The sequence below is a fragment of the Cnephaeus nilssonii genome, assembly GCF_951640355.1.
Source record: "Cnephaeus nilssonii genome assembly, chromosome: 3".
NCBI lineage: Eukaryota > Metazoa > Chordata > Mammalia > Chiroptera > Vespertilionidae > Cnephaeus > Cnephaeus nilssonii.
Genome location: NC_137074.1, coordinates 89955774 through 89971111, shown reverse-complemented (window position 1 = coordinate 89971111; position 15338 = coordinate 89955774). Strand labels below are relative to the sequence as shown.

Sequence of the window (15338 nt, the reverse complement as noted above, 5' to 3'; positions counted from 1 at the left end):
AATATTTACTAGAGATATTCCCAAAGTTTTAAAGTAAAATTATCCTACCAATATTGATCTAAGGTTTTAGTCATTTTAAATCTATTATTTTGTTATCCAGCAATAGAAGAATGGAAAAGTATGGAATCCTGTGTTGAGGGATAACACGCAATTAATTCATATACATTTAGTCAATGATTACTCTGAAAGAAATTTCATATTGTAAACAAGAAGGACAGGATACTGACCCATCTCCAGAATCTTTGATGCAATCACATGACATCATGAACAACTGCCTCTAATTGTCTCCATCTGAGATAATGCTAATATTTAGAAACAAAAAATAAATCTAGACAGATTTTGCACCAGTTTGTGTTTAGTAAAGAACTTGAGTATGCTTTTTTAAAAATTAATTATATCGGGGTGACATTTGCTAATAAGATTATGTAGGTTTCAAGTGTACATTTCTATGATATATCATCTGTATATTGCATTGTGTGCCAACCACCCAAAGTCAAATCATATATTTATGCCCTCCCTTAGCCTTAACTACCTCCAACTTCCCCTTTCCTCTGGTAACCACCATACAATATGAGTTTCAGTTTTATATTCCACATATAACTGAAATCATATGGTTCTTAGCTTTTTCTCTCTGAGTTACTTCACTTAGTATGCTTAATGTCCATCTATGTTGATGCAAATGGCAGTATTTCATCCTTTCTTATGGCTGAATAGTATTCCATTGTATATATGTACCACATCTTCTTTATCCAATCATTTAGTGAAGGACAGTTGTTTCCATGTCTTAGACACTGTGAATAATGCTGCAATGAACATAGGGGTGCATATATCTTTGTGAATACATGTTTTCAATTTTTTTCTAGTAGATACCCAGAAGAGGGATTTCTGGGTTGTATGGTAATCCAATTCTTAATTTTTGAGGAATCACCATACTGTTTTCTATAGTGACTGTACCAGTTTACATTCCTACCAGTATTGAATGAGAGTTTCTTTTTCTCCACAACTTATCCAACACTTGTTATTACTTGTCTTGCTAATAATAGCCATTCTAATAGGTATGAGGACATAATTGACAATGTAAATGCCTTTCATCACAGAACATCAGATTATACATTCTTCTCCAGTGCACATGACATTCTCAAGGACAGACCATGTGCTAGGTCACAAAACTAACCTCGATAAATTAAAGAAGATTTAAATCATACCCAGCTTATTCTGTGATCACAATGTTTTGAAATTAGAAATAAATTATAAAAATGAAGTTAAAAAAACACAAATATGTGGAGATTAAACAGCACAGATAAATGGTATCTTAACAATTACATTGGTAAAGAAGAAAAAATAATTTCCCCTCCATCACCTGAGTTTTTAGTTGCGACTCCTGTAATAAAACACACACACACACACACACACACACACACACACACACACACACACAGATTAACAAGAAAACCACAAAAATATAACATGTATATGACATGGGTATTTTGGAGATACCCAGGGAAAAATTAGTAATTCAAAGAAGTCTCTTCAGAATCCAGAATGAAATTTTAATAGGGAAAATGGAGGAGGAATGTGGGACTCTTGGGCAGAGGAAACAATTTTTAGGAAAGATGAATTGACCCTTAGAGAAATACAGGGTAAGACAAAAGTAGGTTTACAGTTGTTCATAAGGAAAATAATATAATAAGTAATAAGTAATAATGCAAGAATAAACTCTGTCTTTTGCATACTTATAACTGTAAGCCGACTTTTGACCCATTCTGTAGATGAGAGATACGATAATCTATAACAAGGTTTCACTAAGTTTAATGTTGACTTCTAGTCTCCTCTCCTGTGTAATATTTGTCTTCCCTGGTTGATGAAACTACAGGAGAGGAGATATATGACAACTGAGTTCTGTTTGGAGGGTCTGTCTTTAGGCAGATAAAAGGATTCTGAGAGAGCCTCTTCCTGCATTCACTGTACCTACAGCTGAGAACAATATACCTAAGCAGTACACTTTGGGGTAGCATGTCCTGAACTTCTACAGTCTTATTCTACTACTCTGCATAGTCCTGAATTTGGGTTGGAAGAAATAGTTATTGAAAAATCAGAGCATTAAAGACAATGGTTAGAAGGAGCTTAACAGGGTTTTTTTTTTTTTTTGCAGAGAAACTAGTTTACTTTATAAAAATTCTAGTATTTTTATAATAGCCAGTAATATTTTACAGTGAATAAGTTATAAAAATTTTCCTCACAAAAATTTAGATTGTGTGTCAAATATTAACATATTCATGGTTTATATTAAAGTATAGTAATCATACCTTCATAAACCATACTTTTAGTTTTAACATATAAGTAACTTTATCAACATATTAACCAATGCCTATTTATATTAAAATTTCCATATCATTGAATTATAATTATTTCTTTTTTTACTCATTTTTTAAAAATTTTATTTATTTCAGAGAGGAATGAAGAGGGAGAGAGAGATAGAAAGATCAATGATGAGGGAGAATCATTGATTGGCTGCCTCCTCCATGCCCCACACTGGGGATCGTGCCCACAACTCAGGCATGTACCCTGACCAGGAATTGAACCGTGACCTCCTGGTTCATAGGTGGATGCTCAACCACTGGGCTATGGTGGCCCGGCTATTTATTTAAGAAATATACAAACAATATGCATTATCTTGTATATTCATGCTTCTCTATAATTATTATACTGAGCATAGTCTCAAATATTTTTATTAATTTAAATATTTAATCAAACTAATGAATTCTAATTTCTTCCTGTGAGAACCAGGGAAAACTGGAAGATAGAAAAATCACAGACTCCATAATCCTTTATCTTCATGAGCATATATTTTTTATTAACTTACAAATGTTAAGATGGCAAGAAAGATAAACAGGCATATACAGCATTATCAAAAGGCATTTGCATATTTTATAATGTTTATTATAAAATGTTTTACAATGATTAGGTTAACAAAACAAAGTTTAGTCACTAAAGTTTATAGCTTTTTTCTTTTAAAATATTCAGATACTCACTTTAATATGCTTTAAAGTTAATTAAAAATGAAAATTATAACCAAAATGAACACATTTATGGTATTAACCTTTTTAAAAATACATTTATTATTACAAGTTTATTTAAACATAATTTTTTTATATTCGAAATTTTAAACATTTGTGAAAACAAGAAATCTTTTGACCCTCAAAATCAATGTAGGAAATTTATTAACATTAAATGATAAGAAGTTTAATCTTATGTTACACATACTAAAATATTGTGTTGACATTAATTTTATAGAATAGGGTATAGAAAGAGACAGCAATTATTCAATCAATGTCATTAAATAATGCTAATTTTCCCAAGAATCATATATTTATACACAATAGTACACACACTTTTATTAATATAATTTATGTGAACATAACTAATGTGCAGTGACTCTTTAAATCATGTTTAGAAGTACTCTTTTTATATATAAAAAAAGCTCTTTTTCTCATCTAGTAACTAGCAAACAAAGTTATCACTCATTTACATGTTAAGTTAAAGATTTTTAAAAACAGATCACTTTTTTAAGCAAAATAACAGCAGTATAATTTTGCTTTAATTCTTTAAGAAACTCCTAAACATTTATTTAGAATGCATATTCTTAGATTATACCATAATGAAGACAAAATTTGATTAATTTTCAAAATATCTAATGAGAGGAAAAAAGAATGGGAGAAGAACATACATGTACACATACACACACAGGAAAATTAAGATGGAGCTTACTTTAGACAAAAATAGAATTTTCATTGTTAGAAGCTAATTATCTTCCCTCTGCAAGAGAAAATGATCACGTGCTGCCTGTTTTGAAACCTGCACGTGTGCACACACTGATTCTCAAAGAAAAGATTTTTTACAGCTTATTTTTAAGTAGTCTCTCTTTAAGTTGCATCTATTTTAGATAGATCTAGCTATAAAAATTTCTCACTAGGGTTTTTACCATTTTTGTCCTAAGGGACCTTTCAAATGAACAAATACATCTAATGAGCTACATTAATTGTGTGAATGACCTAAACATTTACCTTCTAACAACCTGTTCATTGAACTTCTGTGGGAGCCCCCCTTTCACATCCTGTGTGATTCAGGGTTCCAGTTCAGGGTTCGGGATCTGGAGAAGGCCGCACACAAATGAAAAGAGACTTTAGAAAAGATTTAATTTGGGAAATGGGGGCCAGGTGGTAGTCCAACTCTAGTGGGAGAACTACTCCTCGCTCTGGCTTTTCCATCCCTTTTATTATGATTAAAATTATAGGATACACCCATATCCCCTAGGCAGGAAACTCCAATAAAAGCCAATCAGTGAATTTAGGACTAACAGGTGGGGGCTTCTTCAACTACCAATATCTGATAATTAGCTCTGACCCTTTAGAGCAATTAAGATTGACCAGCCCTCCGGATTCCCTGTCCACAGCTCTCTATTATTAAAACAATGATCGGCTTCCGGCAAATTTCCTTCTCTGTGCCCACCAGTTTAAAACTAATACACCACAACTGTACTCATACTCTACCCAGATTTTTTCCATCTAAAAGTCACCTTAAAATACCACAGCCCACAACCTAAAAAAAAGTAAATAAATATTCAACCTTAAAAAAAGTAAATAAATAAAAAAAGAGGCTACAGTGACTCTTTCTTAAGTACTGATGGAGTGGACTCCCTTTATGTAAGAAGTCTAATAAAGTTAACTTTCCTTGATCTGCAATTTTTATTTGTTTATTTTTGACAAGCCCAGTCAACTATAATCAAACTAAAACTGAATTCAATCACTTTTATTTACCATCTTCAAAATCATCATTTTACTCAAGTGAATTAAATAAGTATATATCCCCTTCCCTGCTTCTTCTGTGTCCTAAATAATTTATTGATCATTTTTTTTCTGACCTTCTACTTTCATATCACTAATAGTAATCTTAATTATTGCATCTGTGCATTCACTAAATAGAACTACTCCTGATCCCACTGCAATAGGTCTGAACTTATCTCAGTTTCACAAATGTATTCCCCCTGCCCATTTTCACAATAATGTACATATTCATAAAATCTTATATTATGTTGGATATTAATTTTTGTCAATAAATGTTATTAAATATTTGTTAAGTATTATATTATGTTAAATATATTACATAAATGTTTTACTACTACTTAAAAGAAATCAAATTTGGGGAGTTTCAAGATGGTTGCAGAGTAGGTGGAAGCTACGCTCACCTCTTCTGGGCATCAAACCGCATTTGCAGCTAAATTATAGAGCAATCAATTTGAATGACAAACTGAAGGACAGCTTAACAGGAGTATCACATCCAATAATTTATAGAAGAAGCTACACAGAGACTGGGAAGAAGGAGGTGACGCAGAGGGCTGGCCCCTGCACCCAGGTGTGGTGGCTGAAAAGCTGAGAGAATGTCTTGGCTACAAAAGACCTGCTGAGGAGTGTGGTGTATCAACCCCAGGTTGGGACCCCCAACTCAGAGCACCAAGGCCATGAAGTGGAGCCTGTGTAACATCTGGAAGTTAAAATCAATGGGGACTCTCTCTGCTGGGAAGAGGAGGGAGTCTGCTAGAATAGCAGGTGCTCTCCTAAATGGCCAATACAGAGGAGTTTGCTCTTGAGCACTAACCTGGGGCTCTGGAATTGGGAAGGTGACACAGGGCATATAAGAGACATACAGAGGATTTGGGGCATGAGCTACTGAGATCCCAGTCCCAGGTCAATATCCCACACTGCCCTCAGGTGCCATCTTCCCAGCCTGCGGAGTCCACTAACCTGGAACCCCAACTGCTGGCAAGCTCAAGTCCTGAAGAAAGGACTGTGGGCTGTACCCAACAAGGTCCTTTAGTGTGCTTTTTCACTGGAGAAACTAGAGGCAGACACTCAGATAGACATGTAATTGTGAGGCTTTGGAAAAGGGCCAGATTTATCCTGAACCTACAGGCTCATCCAATACCACCCCCAGGAAAACTGTTTTGTGCTACCTTCTCAAGTCCAGTGGCCTTGCCCTGCTGAGCTCAGATCTGCAGAGTAAAGGAACTCTGCTCAGAGCTGGGACCTTCAAAGTGCATCACCCTCAGAGACTCTGGTATGGCTCAAGCAGTGCAGCTACATAGCTCATAAAAGGCATAGGGTTTGCTCTCCCCTCAGGCTTGACTGGCGCCACCCCAATCGATTATCTTGATCTGTTTTTCCAAGTCGGTGGTCCCACCTGCTGAGCTTGCTCTTGCAGTAGGAACAACTGACTGCACCAATCTGAGTCAGTGGTGTGCTCTTCCTGAGGGAGCTAGAATTGTGGACTTTAGCAGAGACTGAGTTGTATGGCTGTTGCAGAGGCTACATTCTCCCCGTTGACTACCTGACTACAGAGCCCCCAAGTAGGGGACCCACTAGTCCCATCCTCCTGACCCAGCTAATTGAGTAGGCCCAGAACCAACACAACCAGGGGTGGGCTTCAAACATCAAAGGACCCTGACTCAACTGGCCACACAAATGGCATATCAAAAGGGGAACTTTGGAGATACCAGAACCAGCTGGGAATAACTCTGCCCCCAGAGGCAACCCCTGAACAGCAACTCATACACTGTGAATGAGGTCTATCCTTAGTGTCAGTCAGCCTGAGGGTTAACTCCCCCACCAATGGGGCAACAACACTCAAGACTCAATAATAACAGGAGAGAGCACATAACACACATAAGAAACATTTCTGAAGCACCAGCTCAGGTGATTTAGAAGATTGCTCCATTGAGACTGACAAGGCACCTAGATTCAAAAGCCCTCATAACACACTTGGAAGACATAGAAGATATACTAATACACAGATTTTAGAAAGCTTTACTAGAGTCCGTGTAGTGTGGCTCAGTGGTTGAATATCAATGTATGAACCAGGAGGTCAAAGTTTGATTCCCGATGAGAGGACAGGCCCTGGTTTCCAGCCTGATCCCCTGTAGGGGGTGTGGAGGAAGCAGGTGATCACAATTCTCTCTCATCATTGAGGTGCCTTTTTTTAAATTAAATATTTATTATTGAAAGTATTATTGATTGGCTCTTTAAGAGGGTGCCTGCATTTCCATCTGTCTCCTCCTGGCAGACAGAAACCCTGCTGCTGATGTTATGTGGGCACATTTCTTAGTTTTAGTGCTCTGGGCTGGTTGACCAAGGTTTGTATTTAGTCCCCAGATTTCCCAGTGAGAACCCCCCACAGCTGAAATATCTCTCCAAAATTTAAGCTGCTGTCTGTGATGGCCCAACCAGTCCTCTTGCACCTCTGCCCTTCTGACCAGTCCCTATATTGTCTCACTTTTAATCTTTGGTTGTCAGGGTTCTCTCCAGCTACTCTTCAGTTGATTATTCAGGGTGTTTTTTTGTTTGTTTGTTTGCTTTTGTATTTTAGTTGTAATTCCTGGGAACATGTCAGTGTAGCATCTACTTACTCTGCCACTATTTTTAATCTCTCAACATTAATGATTCTATCTCCCTTACCCTCTCCCATCTTCTCTTATATCAATATAAATATAGTTTTTTACTAGAGATATTGAGGGACATTTCATATTCATGAATCAATCTGCAGGACTATACAGTAATTCTAAACATATATGCAATCATATAACATACAAATTGATATAACTAAAGATAGTGACAAGTAGGAAAATCCATGATCATAATAAGATTGTAACAAATATTAGCATCTGAAAAGTAAAGAGAGTTTATTTGTGCAATGACAAGGTGGATTTGCTTAAGGGTAGAGAAAAAGAAGATGATGAAGCTAAATATTAATGATAAGGTAAATATAGAATAATCTCCATGGGGATGAAAACAAAACTTTCCAAAGATCTTGCAATAGGAAGAAGAATATGGATTAAAAGTATGTCTGGATAATTCATAAACTGCAGTCAATCTTGAGAGACAGCTGTAACTTAAATAAATGTACTGTAGCATCTTTGCAGACAGTACCATGTTTGTAAAATATCTTACTAAGAATTGTCAGTAATAACTTGCATAGGAAAAGTAAATTCTATCTAATGTCCCTCTAACATCAACTATGTTATAGATTGAAAATTAGTTTAATTGATCCATGTAGAGATATAATGGTACACCATATATTTCATGATTCAATAGTTTAATGCATTTATCACTACAAATATTTTTAAACTAGAGGCCCGGTGCAAGAAATTTGTGCATGGGGAGGGGGTGTGTCCCTCAGCCCAGCCTGTACCCTCTCCAATCTAGGACCCCTTGAGGGATGTCCAACTGCCCGTTTAGGCCTGATCCCAGTAGGATCAGGCCTAAACGGTCAGTTGGACATCTCTCTCACAATCCAGGACTGCTGGCTCCCAACTGCTCGCCTGTCTGCCTTCCTGATTGCCCCTAAACACTTCCGCCTGCCAGCCTGATCACCACCTAACCACTCCCCTGCCAGCCTAATTGATGCCTAACTGCTCTCCTGCCAGACTGTTTGCCCCTAACTGCCCTCCCCTGCAGGCCTGGTCACCCCTAACTGCCCTCCCCTGCAGGCTTGGGTCTCCCCCAACTGCCATTCCCTGGAGGTCCGGTTGCCCCCAACTTCCCTCCTCTGCCAGCCTGGTCCCCCCCAACTGCCCTCCCCTGCAGGCTTGATCGCCCCCAACTGCCCTTCATTGCAGGCCTGGTCCCTCCCAACTGCCCTCCCCTGCTGGCCTGATCTCCCACAACTTCCCTCCCTTGCAGACCTGGTCCCTCCCAACTGCCCTCCCCTGCTGGCCATCTTGTGGTGGCCATCTTGTGTCCACATGGGGGCAGCCATCTTGTGTGTTGGAATGATCGTCAATTTGCATATTACTCTTTTATTAGATAGGATGTAATGTATAAACCCTATTAAATGCTGAAGTAACAGTTTGAAAGACTTAATCATAAAAACCTATCCATCATATATTGATTTCTTTGCAGAGATTTCATGGTCTCAACTAAATTATAGGGTGGAGGGAGGAGTTGATTCATGATTCTTATTTTTTGCCATTAATTCTGAAAGAGTACTTAAAGTTATTACAAAGGCTTCTCTACATACTTGTCTGCACTTGAATAAACATAAGAGCATTTGATTGATAACTTTTAACTTATTAATTTTGTAAAATAATCAATTAAATATATTATTTATATGTACTATTGTTCCTAAAATTATTAGGACTCTGATGCTAATGCAAACATACTTCAAATCCTCAGTTTGTATTAGTACACAAATAATATAGCTGAAGAGTAGGAATAAATGGACAAATAATTGTTTTTCTACATGAGACTAAATTTCTGAAGTTCTACTATTCCCTAAATATTTAAGTGCATATATTCTACAAACTAAAACACTATTTATATAAAGAGTGAAATTACCAAAATAAATGAAGAGATTGATGCTTACTACCATCTAATCCATATGCCTTGTTCAAGTTTTAATACTTTCTTTTATAGAAAAATAATCAAATTCAATATCACATGAAGATTTTGTGATCTTGTATGTTTAGTATTCTTTAATTTTGAAGTTTCTCTAATCTTTCATTCTATAAAAAGTCTGTCAACTTGGGTTTCTCTTACATTCTTCATGCACAGAATCAGATTATGAAATTTCATGAGAAATATTACAGATATAATAAGGTCTTCCTCTCATTGCATTTTATTGAATTTCTCCAAATAATCTTAATATTAATTTTGATCATTTGATTAAGGTGGTATTTCCTACGTTCACCATGGCAAAATTGCTTTTTCTCTATTTTAATAAATACATACTTCGTGGGGAGATACTTGGTGGCTATGTTATACCTTATTCTTCATCAAATACTTTCACATCAGTTTCAGCATCCATACACAAATCTCTTCTAAATTGTTACTCTGAAGATTGCTGAGTGTGACTTTTAAATTTCCATTCTTCCTCCTCTATATATTAGTGGGCATTTCAGTATAGGGTAGAGCTTTCTTTTTTTCTAGTTTACATATAATTTTATTTCTCTATATCAACTTATTTTATGCAATGGGATTTAATCATTATTCATTTGATACTCAAATAGTCCCAGTTTTGGTTAGTGCGAGTTCCTTCCAATGGCTTGTGTCCTTTAGATATTTTTCCATCTTAATTTGAGTACTTTCTTAACTTCCAGTACAGCAAGATGTCCCTTGCTTATCTCATGCTTTATCTCAGACCTACAATAAGAGCCCTGGCATCTTATAGTGATGAATTGTATTTAGAACCCCAAATCTGTATATTTGGTATATGCTCTATGCTATTACAGTGCTACTTATCCTAAGCCTCTTATTGAACAGGGATAGGAAATACATATTTATAGGTATATGTTTACATCAGCATTTATTTGTATACCTAATTAACACCAATAATTATTTCTATACTAGGGACCCGGTGCACAAAATTCATGCACGGGGGGGGGGGGCGGCAAATCCCTCAGCCCAGCCTGCCCCCTCTCACAGACTGGGAGCCCTCAGTGGATCTCCTACTGACCGCGAGCGGGCCTAAGCCGCAGTCTGGCCTCCCTCTGCAGGAGGCGACTGGGCTGATCAGGGGAAGGCGCCAGCCCCATCACTCCGCTGCTGCTGCCATTGCCAGCCACCATAGCCGCCAAGGTGTTTTCATCAACACGGACTCCAGTCCCTTCACCATGAAAAAATGACAACTTTCTTTAGGCATTTTCAAGATGTGTCTTTCATAGGATATGACTTTTCTTTCTTTCTTTCTTTCTTTCTTTCTTTCTTTCTTTCTTTCTTTCTTTCTTTCTTTCTTTCTTTCTTTCTTTCTTTCTTCTTCCTTCCTTCCTTCCTTCCTTCCTTCCTTCCTTCCTTCCTTCCTTCCTTCCTTCCTTCCTTCTTTCTTTCTTTCTTTCTTTCTTTCTTTCTTTCTTTCTTTCTTTCTTTCTTTCTTTCTCTTTCTTTCTTTCTTTTATTTTTTAATCCTCACCTGAGGATATGTTTACATTGATTTTTTAGAGAGCGTGGAATAGAGAGAGGAGAGACAGAGAGAAACATCAGCGTGAGAGGGACACTTTGATTGGTTGCCTCCTACATGAGTCCTGTCCTGGGCCCCGGCCAGGGAGGAGCCTGTAACCAAGGTACATGCCCTTGATCAGAATCGAGCCAAGACCCTGCGGTCGGCAGGCAGTGGCTCTATCCACTGAGCAAAACTAGCTAGGGCAGGATATGACATTTCTTAGCCCCTCTAGGAGCAGACCTTCTTTTTTTCTCCAGAAGTGTGGTGGAAAAACCCTAGATCACCTTTTTGGATTCTTATTACCCAAGTTACCAAGAACACTGCAAGTGGAGGTGTACAGGGAGCTTAGCCAATGAGCTGTCCAAAGGTGTTTATGCTCAAACTGGTTTGGCTCAGTGGATAGAGCATCTGTTTGCAGACTCAAGGGTCTCAGGTTTGATTCCTGTTAAGGGCATGTACCTTGGTTAGGGATACATCCCCAGTGGGGAGTGTGCAGGAGGCAGCTGATCTATGTTTCTCTCTCATCGATGTTTCTGACAGTCTATCCCTCTCCCTTCTTATTTGTAAAAAATGAATAAAATACATTTTTTTTTTAAAAAAAGAAAAGGTGTTTCCTCTGCAGCCCATGTGCAGAGGATCCCCTGTGTTGTGTCCACTGGGCTAGGGGCATGTCCCCAGCCACCAGGGGCATACCCCAAAGTCAGGCGTCCCCTTGTTTGCTGTGTCCACAGGCTGGGGCGTGGACCCGGGCAGCTTGGTGCTGGTGCATGCACAAGCAGCCATAGGGCGGGAACTTCCCGCCCCGCCCCCGGCTGTGAACATCCACCGAGTCGCCATGGCCCCCGGCTGCTTGTCCCAGGACCCAGCCCACTGGGCACACCCGGCCACTTGTCCTGGGACCAGGCTGCTTGTCGCCAGTGCCCATAGGCCACTCATGGGCAGCGGCATTCTGGGACCACAGACGCTCAGGGCCTATGCTCGGGCCTACAGGCTCGGAGTGGCCTGGGTCCCAAGGATGTTCCCGGGACCCAGGCCGCTCAGTGCCTGTGTATGCAAATTAACCCATAATCTTTGTTGGGTTAATTTGCATACTAACTCCTGATTGGCTGGTGGGCATCGTGGAGGTACGGTCAATTTGCATCTTTCTCTTTTATTAGTGTAGATAAGTCTATGTCACATCCCCTCTGTCTATGTCATGCACAACTTTTTTGGCATGGGACTCATATATTTCTGAATTATTTTCTCATGTGTGAAGGAGCTAGCTTATTTGGACCTTGGATTTCTAGTTCTTTTAGATGAAAATATGCTGGTTGTAGAGAAAGAGAGAAGAAAAAAAGGAATAAAGGGGAAAAAAAAGAAAGATGGTTAACTTTTCATTTTCTGATAATTTTTGTAACATAAAATGCAAGCAAATTATTTTTTAGCCAAATATAAAAATTGTCTAAGTAAATGTAGTATACAGTCTCACAATTATATCCCTCATTCCCTACTAAAGCTCCAGGGAACAAACAATAATGAGGAAGGAAAGAAAAGTAAATGAATAAAGTGCTTTTTATACAAGATAAAAGCTATATCTTCAACATAATTCAACCAAGATACTAACTATGTTTTTTTTAAATAGCTTCACACTTTCATATAATTTAATCTGAGATATTGATGGTTTCCTTCATTAGCCTTATATTCTGTACCATCTTTCTTCATTTATATACACTTAATTAATAAAGATAATTGTTCCAAGGAAAACACTTCAAATTTTCTTTAATAAGGTTAATTAATTTTCAAATTTTCAGGAGATTTATTTGATTTCAATATAATTTGAATACAATGGTGGATTCCATTAAGCATCAAGCATTAAGGCAACCTTTCATTAAGCAAAATTATAACAGCTGAATATTTTAAATATTTATTTTCATTATCTGAAGAATCAAAGGTTATATTGCCACCCTTCTCAAAGGTTATATTGCCACTCTTTCACAAAGTAATAAGCACTGTAAATTTTAGATTTTAAGAAAGTTGAGTTTTATAATAAGAAGTTATCTACCATTACAAAATAAATATTAGGTTAGTTAGTTTCAATTCTCCCCCCCTGGAATTTTGAGTGCTCTTCAGCAGCACAACATACAAAAGACACCCAACAGCATTACTTTAAATATCTGTATAGTAAAGATGACATATAAAGCCAGTTAAGATACATAACACTATAGGTCATTTGTGATAAACCTGATGTCATAAATTATGTAAATGTAAAGGAAAAACAAATATTTGGAATAAAATAGAAGCTTAAGCAAATATTTTAACAATCTAATAAGCATCTTTAATAAATGCATTAACAGGTAAATATTTTTAATATTATAGATGTGTTTAAATAATTTTCTTTCCAAATACATTTTCAAAACATTTTAATGTTGGACATTAAAAAGATCAAGACACTAATGTTTTAGTTTTGTTACAGATGGCAAATGTTTATGAATGTAGACTACATAGTTTAAAAAAAAGGCCAGCCCTGGCTGGTTTGGCTCAGTGGATAGAGCGTTGGCCTGCGGACTGAAGGGTCCTGTGTTCAATTCCAATCAAGGGCACCTGCCTGGGTTCTGGGCTCAATCCCCAGTAGGGGGTGTGCAGGAGACAAAAGATCAATGATTCTATCTCACCATTGATGTTTCCATCTCTCTCTCCCTCTCTGTTCATCTCTGAAATCAATAAAAAAAAACTTTTAAAAAAGCTAATACTGTTAATATGCTGTCTCTAATCTAATAATTATAAAATATGTTTAATACATTGTTTATATTTAACAATTATATATACATTTAATTAATATTACTAACAAGTGTAATACATAATTATATGTACAACATATAAGTCTCATAACAAGTAATCAGTTTATTTCCCAAAAATTATGTTATTTACTTTCCTTTAAGTAAACAAATTTATATATTTCTTTTGTTTAATTACTACATAGTGCCAAACTGTATAAAAAGTATATAATAAAGTTACTTAAAATGAAAAAAATCTACCATCCCATTTCTCAAAGACAACTGTTATATTAATACTAGTGGCCTGGTGCACAAAATTCATGCACTCAGGGTGGGTAGGGTTCCCTCAGCCTGGCCTGTGCCCTGTTACAGTGTGGGAGCCCCATGATCCATTGCCCCAAAGAGTTAGGCCTCGCCCACCCATCCGGGGCTCCTCGATGGATTGCCCCAAAGAGGTAGGCCGGAGCCAGGGGTCCCTCCTCCAGGCCTCTGGGCCCCACCCCCAGGCTGGGCCACGTGGAGGCCTCTGCTGGGCCCCAGGCCTCCTGGTTATGGATTGTGATAGTGTGACACAAGTTCCCTATGCTGCAAGTCCCTGCCCACCCATGCCTGCTGCGCATGCAGCCTCCTGCTGATCAGTTGTTATGTGTGAGGGTGTCCTGACCATTTGCATATTACCCTTTTATTAGAATAGATTGTGGTATGGTTCCATTTACAGAAATAAAGATAAGTAATACACATGTCATACATATATATATGCACACTTACATACAAATCCAACTCCATTCAGATACAATAAATTAGAGCCTTTTATATAATCTTTTTATCTTAATAACTAAATTTAAATAAATATATGTATTACTTTTTAACAGCTGAATTGTAGTCAATGGTGTTCAGAGTATCATTTTTTGAATGAAAACATTTATGTTGTTCCTTTACTTTTATACTATAAACAGAATTATAATAAATATTCATGCATGTTTTTCTTTAAATATTACCTATGAAAGTATTATCTATTATTCTGTTATTCCCCCATTGATCCCTTCTAGCTTGCCCCTGCCCCTGCTCCAGGACTTCACCACCCTATTGTCAGTGTCCCTAGGTTATACATATATGCATACAAGTTCTTTGGTTGATCTCTTCCCACCCACTCACAGAACCCTGTTTTTCCTCTAAGATTCCACAGTCTTTTCCATACCTCTAAATCTCTGGATCTATTTTAGTCATCAGTTTATTTTGTTCATTAGATTTCACATTTGAGTGAGATCATGTGATACTTTTATTTTTCTGACTTGCCTATTTTGCTTAACATAATACTCTCCAGGTCCCTCCATACTGTTTCAAAGGGTACGATATCCTTCAATTTTACTGCTGCATAGTATTCCATTGTATAAATGTACCACAGCGTTTTTATCCACTCATCTACTGATGGGCACTTGGACTGTTTCCAGATCTTAGCTATTGTAAATTGTGCTGCTATGAACATAGGGATGCATATATTCTTTATGTTTGGTGTTTCACATTTCTTAGGATATATTTCTAAAAGTGGTATCAATGGGACAAATGGTAGTTCCATTTTTAATTTTTTGAGGAAACTCT

At 37.3% G+C, this 15338-nt stretch overlaps 1 protein-coding gene across 1 annotated transcript in view; it reads right to left on the bottom strand.

Annotated features, from left to right (window-relative positions):
• Positions 1 to 11934, bottom strand: part of LOC307096761 (neurofilament light polypeptide-like) — a gene marked incomplete at both ends in the record, with an annotated part of 33484 nt that extends 21550 nt beyond the window's left edge. The window contains 1 exon segment of the mRNA XM_079766341.1: positions 11680 to 11934. Coding sequence (XP_079622467.1) covers positions 11680 to 11934 — 255 coding nt within the window.
• Between the last annotated feature and the right edge of the window lie 3404 nt (positions 11935 to 15338).